Raw genomic sequence first — 16,099 nt, forward strand, 5'->3', positions numbered from 1 at the left:
TCCTGGGATCGAGCCCTGCATCTGGCTCTCTGCTCAGCGGGGAGCCTACTTCCCCCTCTTTCTCTGCCTGCCTCTCTGCCTGCTTGTGATCTCTCTCTTTCTCTCTGTCAAATAAATAAATGATATCTTTAAAAAAAAAAAAAAAAAGACACTGTCTTTACCGTCTTGAGATGTTATGAGTCAGTCTTAAATTCCAAGACAGATCATATCAGGAAAGATCAACTCAACCTTCCACATTTTTTTTTATTATTTTTTAAAAGATTTTATTTATTTATTGATAGAGAGGGAATCACAATCAGGCAGAAAGGCAGGCAGAGAGAGAGGAGGAAGCAGGCTCCCCGCTGAGCAGAGAGCCCGATGCGGGGCTTGATCCCAGGATCCTGAGATCATGACATGAGCCGAAGGCGGCGGCTTAACCCACTGAGCCACCCAGGCGCCCCAACCTTCCACATTTAAATCAATCAAAACTTATGAGGCATCTGTAAACTAGGAGATTTTATTTCTCTGCTTAAATCTGAGAGATGCCATTTGACGACTCTTCTCACTTCTTCTTGCTACTATGTAGAAGTTTCATTTATTTTTAATAACATTTATTAATAGAAAAAAATACTACCTAACTATAGCCCAGATAATACCTAGTTGCTTTGTTTTTGTTTTTGTTTTTGTTTTAAGATTTTATTTATTTATTTGACAGAGACACAGCAAGAGAGGGAACACAAGCAGGGAGAGTGGGAGAGGGAGAAGCAGGAAGCCCAATGCAGGGCTAGATCCCAGGACCCTGGGATCATGACCTGAGCCGAAGGCAGACGCTTAATGACTGAGCACCCAGGCGCCCCAGTTGCTTTGTTTTAAATTAAAGGAATATATTCCAGAAATTTAGAAGGAATAGTAACATTCTCCTCCACCATTGTCCCATTTCCTAAGAGTAATTGCTGTTAACATTTTCTTAGTTAACCCTCCTCAAGAAAAAAAAGGCATATACATAAATGGTAGTATAACTAGTAAATACACTGTTCTGCACTTACTCTTTTCAGTTAGTATCTTGGAGATCTTTCTGTGCTAGCAACAGCTGATCTCATTTTTTCTTAGCAGGTACAGAGGAGTATATTTACAATCACAATGTATTTAGCCAGATCTCTACCGACAGATGGTTGAATGATTTCCAGTTTTTGCTGTGATAGCATCTTAGTGAGCATTTATAAATAGTTTTGTTGGTAAACATCTGCAAGTATATTCATAAGGTACATTTCTAGCAATGGATTTGCTAGTCAAAATGTGTGCATATTGAATATTGCCTCCCAGGGACGCCTGGGTGGCTCAGTTGGCTAAGCGTCTGCCTTCAGCTTAGGTATGATCTGAGGGTCCTGGAATCGAGTCCTGCATCAGTCTTCTTGCTCAGCGGGGAGCCTGCTCCCTCTGCCTGCCGCTCCCTCTTCTAGTGCTCTCTCTCTCTGGCAAATAAAATAAATAAATATATAACATTGCCTTCCAAAAAGTTGTAAGGCATTCCCATTAACAATGACTTTAAAATACACACATGCACACACATGACTTTTTTTCCCCCATACACTTGCCAACACTAGGTTTTATCAAACTCATTTTGCCCAAGGTCATATAACTTAGAACTTTCTGAGGGACTCTGCTAGGAGCTTTGTAAGATAAACAAATAATGGTAGCTAACAAATATAATACTCCTTGTACACCAGGCACTGTTCTAAGTATGCATATTAACTTGATCCTCATAACAACCATTAAGAGGTGACTGTTGTTCTTCCAAGGTGAGGATATGAGTTTAATAACTTGCCTAAAACCACATTCAGAGTAAATAATGAAACCAGAGTTCTAACGCAAGCAGTCTTGCTCCATATCCAGCCTCTTTTATTCTTTTTAAAGATTTTTTTAAAGATTTTATTTATTTATTTATTTATTTGACAGAGAGAGAGAGAAAGAGAGATCACAAGTAGGCAGAGAGGCAAGCAGAGAGAAAGGGGGTTTGGATCCCAGGACTCTGAGATCATGACCTGAGCCGAAGGCAGAGGCTTAACCCACTGAGGCACCCAGACTTCCTCATATCCAGCCTCTTAAACATTTCACTTTGCAGCTTCAGTCCCTGTCTATCTAGTAACTTACAGTGTGGTTGCTAAAAGAATGTGAAATCATTGTCTCTTCCACTAGGCGGTAAGCTCTGCTTATAGCAGTGGCTGTGCCTCTTTCATCTACCACCGTAAGGGTTTCTAATTCTATTAATCACATGTATGCTAAATTCTAGTGCTCAGCATGATGCCTAGCATGAAACATGAAGAAGGAAAGGAAAACTGGAAGGAAGGGAGGGGAGAGGAAATAAAAGGAGAGAAGTCCTCATATAAGACAGTATATAGTTCATGTTTAAAAAAATTAACATAATGAGGAAGGAAGTTTCTGAACAGACAGTCTTGATACAGAAATAAGCATGATATCAAATAAGTACTGTGCATACTCCTATACTTGCAGATTGGCATTTGAAAGAATAGAAGTAGAATGGAGGTAGGCTCAGTGGGTCTGCAGGTAAGAGATCTAGGCCAGAGATTTAATTAAGAGTCATGGTAGTGGGGCGCCTGGGTGGCTCAGCTGGTTAAGTGTCCGACTCTTTATCTCAGCTCAAGTCTTGATCTCAGGTGAGTTTAAGCCCACACTGTTCTCCATGATGGGTGTGGAGCCTACTTTAAAAAAAAAAAAAGAAGAAGAATCACAGTAGTATGCAGTTACATCACTTAGGTATGAGAAATTAAACTCGTGGTTGGAGGGGTGAGATGCTGGCATTGGAAATGTAGAGGAAGAGTCTGAAGCCAAGAACATCTGCAGGAAAACAATGGACAAAACCAATAAATGTAGGAGAGGAAGGAAATAAAAGAGTCAAACATAAGTGGATGTGGAGCTAGCCTGACCAGGAAGTAGTTACATTATTCAGAGAAACAAGGAACAAAGAAGGTAACAGACTTGACTAGCATTGTTTGACTAACATCTAAACACTTGTCTGCAGTATGCAGGTGAAGATAAGGACTATAACTTATAGGCCATCAGGATAAATGTGTACTTGATGATATCAAGGATTCCTTACAAATACCTTTTCATATATTAGGACAAAGATAGTGGGAAGACCTCTGTGGTTGTGGGTACATGGAACCAAGAAGAGCATATTGAATGGGCTAAGAAGAATACTGCTAGAGCCTATCACCTTCAAGATGATGGTACCCAGACAGTCAGGTAAAGATTAACCTTATTTGCCTCTGGATTAGAATATTTAAAACTCAAAATATTGAGAAGCATAAAATTTAAACACTTAAGTAAAATCTCCAGTCAGTTTTTCTCAGGGACATCTTTTAAATTAGTTTTCTTTTCCTAAGATAATTAAGAACACAGTTAAGAACACAGTTGCAGAATTGGTGGGTGTCAGGAATGGGCGGGGCAGGGGGCCCTAGATTCAAATGCTGGCTCTTCACTTACTACCTTGGGTAAATCACATAATCTTCTTAAGTCTCATTTTTCTTGTTTACTGGCATTTGCCTCATAGGATTGTTATGACATTTTAACGATCATGTATGTAACACAAGTGCCTGCAACAGCTTGTAGTAAATTCTGGCTGCTGCCTTTAGCAGCGGTGGTGGTGTGGTAAGAGAGAGTGCTGGGGGCTGCCTTCGTGACACTGGCTTAATTCCAGCCATTAGGTCAGAAAGCTGTTAGAAAGCATTGCCTCTTCCATGTGTCCTGTTTACCTTTTCAAGTCAGTTAATTCTATTTTAATTTATTCTAGCATTTCCCTTGTCACTTGACCTCTGTGAGGTTATGATTGAAAATAAACAGTGGCTCTCTGAAAAACTATCTCACAACTTCTTTGAGTTACATCTTGTTACAGCAAGAATAACTAAGCCTTTCCAAGAAAAACTAAGCTTTAGTTTTCTTGTAGTCTCTTAATTGGACAATCTTAAATTATTCATTCTTTCTTTCTTGGGTATTAACTTTGTCCTTCCTAGCATAGATGGCATTAAGAGACTCTGTTTTTAGAGTGTGCTGACCTCAGGGTACCTAGTTGCCTCAGTCCATAGAGCATGGGACTCTTGATCTCAGGATTGTGAGTTCAAGCCCCACATTGGGTTAAAAGTAAAAATCTTAAAAAAAAAAAAAAATGGGGGCGCCTGGGTGGCTCAGTGGATTGAGCTTCTGCCTTTGGCTCAAGTCATGGTCTCAGGGTCCTGGGATCGAGCCCCATATCGGGCTCTCTGCTCTCTCTCTGCTTCCCTCTATGCCCACTTGTGATCTCTGTCTGTCAAATAAATAAATAACATCTAAAAAAAAAAACAATAAAAAAGAGTGTATTGACTTCTTGGGCTGACCAGAATCAAAGTTAGCAAAATTAAGCGATGGGCATTTACGTATTAGAATATGCTAAACAAGATTGACTTTTCTTACATTCAGGTATGTTTCATGTGGAAGTAGCTCATGGTGTTAGGAGCAATGCATATTGAAGCACAGGAGCATAAGGCTAGGGTAATTGAAAAATTTTTTAGATCCTGCTCATCTGAAAATTGTATGTTAACCTAGCCTCTACTTTTGTATACCTGCATGACGTCTTTTAATGAGTGGAGCTGGCTGGAGGATGGCAGAAAGGGAAAAATGTGCCACAAAGTAAATAATACCTAGGGCTGAAGAAATGGTCACTTCAAAAGGACTTTTTAAAAAACCCTTTAACCTTAACTGTTTGTACACAAAAAATGATATGCAAATTGAAGATTATTAATTAAATCATTCCACAGTATTTCAGTTTTATATTCTTCTTACAGAATCTGATTTTCTTGGTGACATGACCCTAAAAATATAACTAATACAAAACTATCCCTCTAACCATCTTCTCACCCTCCCCATTACAATTACTCTGAATTAATGAATTTTTGGTTAATAAAACTTGTGTGTTTCTCTGGTTTAGGATGGTGTCACATTTTTATGGGAATGGAGATATTTGTGATATAACTGACAAACCAAGACAGGTCACTGTAAAACTAAAGTAAGTTGGACCATCAATTCATGCTTTATGCTTCTCTTTAATCTGCTTCCAGTGGGTAAAAGTTTATATAAATGGTGGCTCAGTGGGTTAAGCCTCTGTCTTCAGCTCAGGTCATGATCTCAGGGTCCTGAGATCGAGGTCCTGATGCGGATCGAGCGCCGCATCACGCTCTCTGCTCAGCGGGAAGCCTGCTTCCCTCTCTCCTCTCTCTCTGCCTGCCTCTCTACCTACTTGTGATCTCTGTCAAATAAGTAAATAAATCTTAAAAAAAAAAAGTTTACATAAATGTAAAATATAATTGTGAATAATTATATTTATGCATAATAATATATGGATTGATTTAATATAAAATTATTACTTTATTCCAAAATATTAAAATTGGAGTACCTGGCTGGCTCAGTCAGTGGATCATGTGACTTGATTTCGAGGTTGAGAGTTTGAGCCCCACGTTGGTTGAAGAGATTAAAAAAAGAAAGAGGAGGGGGCACCTGGGTGGCTCAGAGATGTAGGCTTCCGACTTCGGCTCAGGTCATGATCTCAGGGTTCTGGGATCGATCCCCATGTCGGGCTGCTTCCTCCCCATCCTGCGGCCTTTCTGCCTACTTGTGATCTCTCTCTCTGTGTTAAATAAATAAAAAATCTTAAAAAAAAAAAAAAAGAGAGAGAGAGAGCAAGAAACTTTAAAAGATCTAGAAAATTGTTTTTAAAAATAAATAAAACATTGAGGTATCTGGGTGGCCGACTCTTGGTTTCAGTTCAGGTCATGAGCCCAGGGTCTTGAGACTGAGCCCCACATCTGGCTCCGTCCTAAGGGTGCAATCTCCTTCAGATACTCTCCCTCTGGGACGCCTGGGTGGCTCAGTTGGTTAAACAGCTGCCTTCGGCTCAGGTCATGATCCCAGTGCCCTGGGATCGAGTCCCACATCAGGCTCCTTGCTCTGCAGGGAGCCTGCTTCTCCCTCTGACTCTGCCTGCCACTCTGTCTGCCTGTGCTCGCTCTCGCTCTCTCTCTCTGTGACAAATAAATAAAATCTTAAAAAAAAAAAAAAAAAAAGATACTCTCCCTCTTCCTTTGCCCCTCCCTCTGTTCACTCATGCACTCTCTCTAATATAAATAAATAAAATATTTAAAGATAAATAAAATACTAAAATTATTTCAATATAATTATTTATTTGTAAGTTATAATGATTTTTATATTATTTCAGTTATTTATTATATTAAATTATACAGGGGTACCTACATGAGATTTGTATAGCTTAAAAGGAAAACAGTTAAAAATACTTTTGTACACTAGTTGTTTAAGCAGCTGACTCCTGATTTCAGCTCAGGCCCTGATTACAGGGTCATGAGATCAAAACCCATGTCAGGCTCTGGAGTCAGCAAGCCGTCTTCTTGGGATTCTCTTTCCTTCTCCCTCTTCACCTCCCCACCGCCTACCTCTGCCCCATCTCACCTGTGTGCATATATGTGCGCTCACTCACTCTTTCAATTAATTAATTAAGTCTTTTTAAAATAAAAATACTTTTGTATGGTTTGGGCAGTACTTTAAAGTGCTCTCTGGGGGCTCCTGGGTGGCTCAGTGGGTTAAGCCTCTGCCTTCGGCTCACGTCATGATCTCAGGATTCTGGGATCGAGCCCCACATTGGCCTCTCTGCTCAGCAGGGAGCCTGCTTCCTCCTCTCTCTGTCTTCCTCTCTGTCTACTTGTGATCTCTCTCTCAAATCAATAATTAAAATCTTGAAAAAAATAAAAATAAAGTACTCTCTCTTTCAGGTGTAAAGAATCAGATTCTCCTCATGCTGTTACTGTATATATGCTAGAGCCTCACTCCTGTCAGTATATCCTTGGGGTAAGTACAGAAATAATACTCAGGAATTCAGTTTGGGAACATGTTTCTGTTTTTAGAATTAAGTCTTGAAAGGACCCTCAGTAATCTCCAAAATTTTATTTTTAATTTATTTATTAGACAGACAGAGATCACAAGTAGGCAGAAAGAGAGAGAGGAGAAAGCAGGCTCCCTGCTAAGAAGAGAGCCCGATGTGGGGCTCGATCCCAGGACCCTGGGATCATGACCTGAGCCGAAGGCAGAGGCTTAACCCACTGAGCCACCCAGGTGCCCCAATCTCCAAAATTTAATATAGTTCCCATACTCTCTCATAAAAGCTAAAATCTTTTTTATTGAGGTACAATTTACAAAAAATAAAATGCAGAGATCTTAAGTGTGGAGTTTGATACACTTTGATAATTTTATATACCGATGGAATTATCACCCAAAAGGTATCTGTCACTGCAAAAAAATGGTTTATACCCCTTTTATGTCAAGACCCCAGCCCCCACAGATACCCTTTTCTGCTTCCTGACACCATAGAGCAGTTATGCCTTTTTTTTTTATAATTCCACATGAATGGGATCATACAGTATATCGTTTTTTATGCCTGCCCTCTTTAACTTGGCATGTTTTTTTGACTCAGCCATGTCACTCCAGTATTTCATTCTCTTTTTAGTACTGAATAGTATTCACTTGTATACACATTTGCTTATTCATTTTTCTATATGAACATTTGGGGTTCTCATTTTTTATTATGTGAATAAGGCTGCTGTGAACATTTTTTTTAACAAGTCATTTTGTGAGCATGTATTTTCATTTCTTTTGGGCAAGTACCTAGGTGTGGAGCTAAATCATAGTTTAGATACATGTTTAGCTTATACCAAATAGTCATCCAAGTGCTTGTACCATTTTATATTCCTACCAGTAATACACAAGACTCCAAGTGTATTGCATCCTCCACATCCTCCTCAACATTTGGTATCCGGAGTCTTTTTTCTTTTAGCCACTTTAGTCATTTTAATATGTATTTCCCATATGGAAAATGGTGTTGAGCAGCTTTTCCTGTGATTGTTCATTCATAGATCTTTGTGAAGTGCCTAGCCAAGTTTTTTTTTTTAAGAAAAATTATTCTGACACTTATTAAAACAGTCTTTATTCAGGACTGTTGGCAATAAGTGTGTCAAGACTTTCACAGTAGGGAAGAGAGATCCAGCCTAACATTACATACAGCCAAGACAGCTGGGGATGTACAGCCAGTGAGCAGAAGGTGGCAGCGTGGGGGTGGCTCAGTGGACGGAAAATTACTAAAAGGAGACATCAGCTTAACTGAGTCAACAGGATTACTGCTGAAGACAGGCCAGAATGATCAGCTCTCAAAGGTGAGAGATGAGGAATTTGATTAGCTATGGAATGGATGATTAGATGTTGAGGGTGAGGGGTTCTCTCTACACTGGTTTATCAGGATTCTTGCAACAACTGGACTACAGGGCACAAGTACAAGAAGAGGCGTAGCCAAAAAGAGGAATTGGGGATCTTTACTTAAGTTTGGTCAAGGAGACTCTGTCATCTGTTAGTCTTTACCCCTTTTTATTGTTGTGGTTTGTCTTCTTATTTTTAGAAGTTCAAATACATTCTGGATATGAGTTCTTTTATTTATAGTGCACACTTTCTTTCCTCAATCTGTGGCTCACCTATTTATTTTCCTAATGTCTTTTGATGAGCAAAAATTTATTTGATGAAGTTTATTTTAACCAGTTTTTCCTTTTTATGGCTAGTGCTTTATTTTGTTCTAAGAAATGTTGCTACCCCAAAGTCATGAAAATATAACCTTAGGGCACCTACGTCGCTCAGTTGGTTAAGCAACTGCCTTTAGCTCAGGTCACAATCCTAGAGTCCTGGGATCAAGTCCCACATCGGGCTCCCTGCTTGTCCCTCTGACCCTCCTCACTCTCATGCGCTCTCTCTCTCTCTCTCATTTTCTCTCTGTCTTAAATAAATAAATAAAAATCTTTAAAAATTTTTTAAAAAGAAAATATTATCCTATGTTTCTATCTAGAAAATTTATGGTCTTACCTTTGGTTATATGATGCTTAAGAGTGGCTTTCTCTGTATTTTTCCTGGTCAGAGTTCACAGAGCTTTTTGCATGTATGGGTTGATATTATTTATCAGTTTGGGGAAATTTTACATTTTTATGAATATACATTTAACATTTATACATCTGTATTCATGCAGTAGAACACTGAATAATGTATTCAGTTTAGCAGCTTTTTAATGGCTTTATTGTTTTTGTCTTTAGGTTGAATCTCCAGTGATCTGTAAAATCTTAGATACAGCAGATGAAAATGGACTTCTTTCTCTCCCCAACTAAAGGATAATAAAGTTTAGGGAAAGAAAAGATCATTGACAGTCATGATTTCTGTCCAACCATGTGTCTCATTGTAGAGTTCTCAGCCACTGAACCTCATCTAAAGGATCGTATAAAAGGACTCTCAACCACTTTGTGAATATGTATGTGTATATAAGAGGTTATTGATAAACTTCTAAGGCAGATAATTGTCTCACTTCTTTCATTTTTGTTGTGTCTTATGAACTGATTGTGTTTCTTGCTTGGATAATGTGATTCCAAAATAAATCTCATCCAAGCAATTCACAGTCCAGCCTAATGAAATATCATAACTGTACCTATTGAAAGTTTTAAAAAATAGATTTATTATGTAAATTATAGTATATATAACTAGTTAATGAACTAAAGATAATGAAGAAGGAAATTGATAGGAGGTTGTTTAAATCAGAGACCATGTAAAATATGTAAATTCTAGTGCCTGAAATCCTTTCAACAAATTTTTATTTAGCAACTGCTCTCTACCAGGTATTAAACTAGAAACTGGGCACATAATAGAGCCTCACAACATTTAAGTTTTCTTCACTTCTGTTAATTTCAAGAAACTCTTACTTGTAAGAGGTTGTTTCTCTCTTGGAACTTTTAATCTGTTTCTTTCTCCCTGATGTGAATGTGTTTTTCCCCGAGGTGTATGTGGTGTAGACAGACATTCTTCTCTCTTGACTTAGAATGGTTTACTCCAACAAAACACACTGTGCTGGCCAGCCTTTGTACTTGTCTGCTGTATACTACAGATTTTAGTTCTGGACAGTTTTACAGCACAATATTTATTTTGAAGTGAATAAAAAGTTCACAAGCAGCGTTGTCATGTAGTCAATAGTAGATTATTCCTTTCCTTTATTTTCTCCATCACCGTGTTGCACAGAACATTATCCTGTTGTGTTTTGGATGTACATAGCTAAATAAGGACAGAATAGTGGCTATAAAATGCTTTACTTTTCCTCCTTTTCAGTAGTTCCGGCCAAAGATATTTTCGTTTGAGAAATGGTTAATGCAGTTGATTATTGCAGGTCTGTTTGTAGATTTTAGTGCGAGGCAGCACACAGGGAAAGAGCACAGACCTTGCATTCAAACCGAAGTCCAGATACTCTCTTTAACTTCTAGCTGTGTGATCCTGCACAGATCAGTAACATTTTGAGCCTCACTTCCTCTGGTAGAGAGACTACTCATTTTAGGAGATAGTTGTAGCAGTGCCTTACTTGCTCTGTAAGTAAAAGCCTAGGCCCAGTACGGGTTCCCAGGAAGAGTTGGTTACTTCCTAATATTGCCCTTGTCTCCTAATAAGAGTAAGATCACAGACTACAGCCATTAAAATTTATTTCTTTGAGGGCACCTAGGTGGCTCAGTCAGTTAAACATCCAATTCTTGATTTTGGCTCACAACTTAATCTCAGGGTCATGGGATTGAACTCCCCCACCACTGTCCCCTCTCATGGGCTCTCTCTCTCAGATAAATAAATCTTTAAAAACAATAGATTCCTTCCCTCTCTCCTCCCCCCATCTCTTACATACTCTCTCTAAACAGAAAAAAAAAAATTCTTTAATATAAAATCATACTTCTTTTTTTTTTTTTAAGATTTTATTTATTTATTTGACAGAGAAATCACAAGTAGGCAGAGAGGAGGCAGGCAGAGAGAGGGGGAAGCAGGCTCCCTGCTGAACAGAAAGCCCAATGTGGGGCTTGATCCCAGGACCCTGAGATCATGACCTGAGCCGAAGGCAGAGGCTTAACCCACTGAGCCACCCAGGGGCCCCATAATATACTTCTAACAACAATTAATTAGGCAAACAGAATTACCCACATTTAGATTATAGGTGTAGGAAGGGAGGGAATGAGAACTGTGAAAGGTTAGTGCCAGAAGATACTTTTAGAATATTTAGGTCAAATTCTTGTCTTAAAAGGGAGAAAAAAAAAATCTAAAAAACTCTTTGGATAGTTTACTGCAGAAGATACTTAAAAAGAGAAGTTGTAATTATTTCAAAATAAAAAGTTAAAAAAATAAGCTTTCTGTTTGGGTAACAGTTTGAACTTCTTTGAAGGAAGGACTAGGCCAGCTATCTCCATATTCATTCTAAATCTTGGGTTCCTTAGTAGTCTGTGAAATCTTGTTTGAGCTCTAAATTGTGTGTGGCTACCCCTGCTGTGCAGGCTGCTTCTCTTCTGTAGAAGTAACTGAGTTCCTAATAGGGAGAGGAAAGGGCTCGTCTATAATACACTTGATGCACTTGGAGAAGTCTATGAAGGCGGGTGCTGTCCCAGAGCTACCTGATCACACCATACAGAGCAGAGTATAATCTGCATTTTAAACATAATTCCTGAGTGGTCCTCTTTATTTTAAATATATTCTCCAGTGAGAATCACAGACTTAGGAACTTCACTTTTAACAATTTCACACATTCTAACCCTCCTGGTAAGAGTTTCAGGGAAATCACTAGTAGCTGATCTGTACAGAAAGACTGGGGCAAGACTTTCCTTTTTTCTTTCCTTTTATTTATTTTTTTTTTTTTTAAGCTTTACCTGCTTTTCTTTGAGTCACCACTAGATGGGGCCTATGCCCAGCTCTAGTTTATATCCTGATGTCCTTCCCTAAAGGAACTTTGGCAACAAAGGGCAACATTATCTCAGTTACCTGCATAGTAAGCTTTGTGTATCTCCCCTGGTGAGCAATACTTCTCACCCAGTCTGACAAAGGCCTGACCTGATTGCTGACAACTCTTAAACTTCCTAGTACACAATCAGGCCAAATTGTTGACCTAGTAGCACCAAAGATCTAACCTAAAATGGCTTAAGCTAAACAGGAAAATGAAAATCAAGAATTGTTGCGTTTTGAATAAATAGGACATGCAATCACAGTTTCAAATAAAAATATCAGCTATCCTAAGATCTGATTTTAAATTCCCTTCCTATTGTAAGTTACTGAAGTAAAAGTTTTCAAAATATGTTGCCACGGTGACATGGGTTAAGTGAAAATCCATTTCTCCATTTCTTTTTTTCAGTTGTTTGGCAGGGGTAGTAGAGGAACCAGAGCCAACTACATACCCAGTGGCTTGCTTTGTTTCACAGGCCAGTAGTCTTCAAGTAGGTTGTATAAGCAGGCAAGATGATCCAGTGCATTATGGGGTGGGAAATACTAGAAATTCTATAAAATTTCATCTGTGAAAAAAGAATTAAGCTTTTATTTTTATTTAATATTTAATGGGTGGACTAACAGTAGTATACAGAGTCATTCATAAATCAGGTTTTGTTTAATAACCAAATGACTTGAGGGAAGGGTAAGCATTATCTGTGCAGTGGAGGTGATGGAGATACCGTCATTATTTACTTCCACCTATACAGCATTGGAGGTTAAATTACTGCCTCCATCACTTTCCAGAAAATGGAATTGACAGTTTAAATATTACCATCAAGACCACACATTATTAGGTATATAACCGATCAGAGGTTAACAGGTTACTTTTCACCTGCCATGGCTCCAGTCACTGTGGTCCTGGTATCTAACAACGTTTCTCTAGTAGAAATAACAGGGGTTTTTTAAATGATTTTTTGCAGTGTCAGGAAGAATGAGCCTGCTTTCCTCCCTGGCAGTTAGAGGAAACCACAGTATGAAGACTATTGGAATTCCATTCTTTAACACTTAGAGAAAATGCCTCTCTCTCCTGACAATCTCAAAACTCAAAAGAAGAAAGCCAGGTTACTCACAAGTGGAATGTAGGGCTTGTAGTGTTCTGTGTCCATACCTATTTGTAAATTTTTAAGCATTTTAAGTCTTTTTTTACATTTGAAACAAAAAGTATTCACCAAAAGCAAGTAAATCTAGTAAAACTTATGGAAATGGTAACCATCTCAGCTATGGAAGACATTTGTGAGAGTGTAAAATAATGCTCAACATCTCGTCTCATCACGTACAACAGTGTATATATTTCAAATCTATTAAATTCCTTTCCAGTACCTTTCAATAGACTACATTGTACTTTGCCTTGAATTTAAGGAAAAAACCAGTTTCCTGTATAGTACATAATTTTGATTTTGTAAATGTATGATGTTAAAGGTCAGACTCTCACAGGAGTGGGAGATACAGGCTTCGAGCTATAGAATAAGTCACATGGATGAAAGGCATAGCTTAGGGAATATAGTCAATGGTGTAATAGCATTGTATGATGACTGATGATAGCTATGCTTGTGAGCAAAGCATAATGTACAGAGCTGTCAAATGATTATGCTATACACCTGAAACCAGTGCCACATTGTGTGTCAGCTATATTTCAGTTAAAAAACAAAAGTGCAGGGTGCCTTGGTGGCTCAGTTGGTCAAGCCCTGCATGGGGTTCCCTGCTCAGCATGGAACCTGCTTCTTCCTCTTGCTGCCTGCCACACCCCCTGCTTGTGCTCTCTCTCTGGCAAATCTTAAAAAAAAAAAAAAAAAAAAGTGATCTACCACCAATTTTTTTTATTTTTCAAAATTTCTTTAAAGGGGCATTTGGGTAGCTCAATGGATTAAAGCCTCTGCTCAGGTCATGATCTCAGGGTCCTGTGATAGAGCCCCACATCCGGCTCTTCGCTCAGCGGGGAGTCTCCCTCCGCTCTCTCTGCCTGCCTCTCTGCCTACTTGTGATCTCTGTCAAATAAATAAATAAAAATAATTTTTAAAAAATTCCTTTATAATCCAACAACTTGGGGTTTAAAACCCAATTAGTAATCTACTCTTCTTTCTAAATTCACTCAAAAGATAGACCAAAATAGCAAACTTTGTTAGGTTTTACCAGCTTCTATGTTCAAAGTAAAATACTAGTTTGTAAATTAGCACCAGTGGTCCTTAATAGCAGTAAAAGCAAATTTACACATTTAAGACTTCTTTTTTAGGACTGACTTACCATAGAGAAAACAAGTAGAAGCTGGGGAGGGGCAGAAGCCAAGGGTAAAGAGAGAACCTCAAGCAGCCTTCCTACTGAGCGCAGAGCCCCAGTGCAGGGCTGGATCCCATAACCCTGAGATCAGGACACCCCAATCGAAACCAGGAGTCAGGCACTCAACCAGCTGAGCCACCCAGGTGCCCCATGATTTACTCATTAAAGAATCCTATCAGAGCTTTAAATATTACCCATAGATTTTTTTTTTAAGATTTTATTTATTTAATTTGACAGAGATCACAAGTAGGCAGACAGGCAGGCAGAGAGAGAGAGAGGAGGAAGCAGGCTCCCTGCTGAGCAGAGAGCCCGATGCGGGACTCGATCCCAGGACCCTGAGATCATGACCTGAGCCGAAGGCAGTGGCTTAACCCACTGAGCTACCCAGGCGCCCCTTACCCATAGATTTAAATGTCAACAGCGGTTCAAGGAAATTGGGAGTCATTCTCCCCCTGGATCATTTTTTTTTTTTAATTTTTTAAAAAGATTTTTTTCACTTATTTATTTTAGAGAAAAAGAGGGAGAAAGCATGGGCATGGGTTGGGAGGGGCGGTACAAAGGGCAAGGAAGAATCTCAAGCAGACCCTGTGCTGAGTATGGAGCCCTAAAGGGGGCTCAATCTCACTGCCTAAGATCATGACTTCAGCTGAAACCAAGAGTCGGTCACTTAACGGACTGAACCACCCAGGCGCCCCACCCCTGAATTAGTTTTTGTATTTATAGGTTTTAGTGTTCTTAAGTCATGGTTACAGAAATCATTCGTTGGAAAAGCTTTTGTCAACCACCTTCAAGAAAGTGTTTCAGCCCCAAACAAGCCAGTTGTGAACAATCTTGAGTCATTATTCCTTGAATCTCAGATGACAGACTACCCCAGACTCTGGTGTATAATAAAAATGGTAGCTGCCACTTTCTGCACGTTGATAAATACGGGGCACTATGCTAAACACGTCAGACACCTTGTCATCACAGCCCTGTGAGATGGCCTTACTATCTTTAACTCCCAGATAAGGATAATGAGGCTCCAAGAGGGGAACTCAAAGGCCTGTGGCTGAGCCAGCTTTGGAATCAGTTCAGACTGTGGAGTCCATGTTTGTAAATAATATATGACAGAGCTTTCTATTCGTAGAACCAGCTTTTGCCCCTCTCTGTGCCATCGCCTCCCACCTGAAGGAACACTCCCAAAGGGCTCAGCAAAATGCTGAGCGAAATGATTGATTTTTATCTTGTCACGAATGTATGGTACTCATTTTTTTCCCCATACAGTTTTGTTGTTGTTGTTTTTAAATCATGGAATGCCACTAACTTCTCTTTTAAGTTAATGCAACCCACAATCTGGCAAAGGAAACTCATAAGATTAAAGTGTCACCTTGGGAGTTCTGGCTCTGTTAAATGTCATCAAGCCCTCCCTTCTCTGATAATCATTTAGTGTTGGTAAATAATGCAAGGAGACTGGCAATTTATCTAGAATCAGATTATATTTATTATGTAAATGATAAAAAATAATTCTTTCATCTTTAATTTATTGGTAAAGAATATGTCTTATTTTCATTCTCAGGACTTTCTCCTCATACCTTGCATAGCATTGATACTCAACAAATATTTGCTGAATGAATGAACACTCATCCTCCCTTGCCCACACCTTATAAAATCTTCCCCAACCACAATTCCGAGGAGTTTCCTACAAGCTCTGATTTTTGAGTGTTTGGTCCTTTAAGGAAAACAGTATTTTCCCCAGTTTCATAATGGTTGGGAAATAAAAAGAATTAATGATGTCCTATTTGTATGCCTTTTCACTCAAATTCCACACCACTCCCTAACAAGAAGACAGTGTCTGTGTCTCCATTTCCCCCATTTGTGGGCCTTGACTGAAGTCCCAGATCTGTCAGGTCAAGAACTGAATTTTCCACCTCCAACTCCATGAACTGAA

General features: G+C 39.1%; 1 protein-coding gene across 3 annotated transcripts in view; it reads left to right on the plus strand.

The window, feature by feature from the left end:
* ERLEC1 (endoplasmic reticulum lectin 1) overlaps positions 1–15,857 on the plus strand; it is a 37,488-nt gene extending 21,631 nt beyond the window's left edge. The window contains exons 11-14 of one of the 3 annotated variants that reach the window (XM_045077833.1): positions 3,119–3,243; positions 4,961–5,038; positions 6,813–6,888; positions 15,728–15,857. In XM_045077833.1, the coding sequence (XP_044933768.1) occupies positions 3,119–3,243; positions 4,961–5,038; positions 6,813–6,888; positions 15,728–15,787 (339 nt within the window). In that variant the 3' untranslated portion in view covers positions 15,788–15,857. Of the gene's footprint in view, positions 1–3,118; positions 3,244–4,960; positions 5,039–6,812; positions 6,889–9,164; positions 10,069–15,727 lie in introns of those variants that run through there. The other 2 variants (XM_004775692.3, XM_045077834.1) reach the window with 2 other exon arrangements.
* Positions 15,858–16,099: the final 242 nt, after the last annotated feature.

The sequence above is a fragment of the Mustela putorius genome, unplaced genomic scaffold (genome assembly GCF_011764305.1).
Source record: "Mustela putorius furo isolate JIRA1106 unplaced genomic scaffold, ASM1176430v1.1 tig00000224_pilon_pilon_pilon, whole genome shotgun sequence".
In the NCBI taxonomy this organism is placed as follows: domain Eukaryota; kingdom Metazoa; phylum Chordata; class Mammalia; order Carnivora; family Mustelidae; genus Mustela; species Mustela putorius.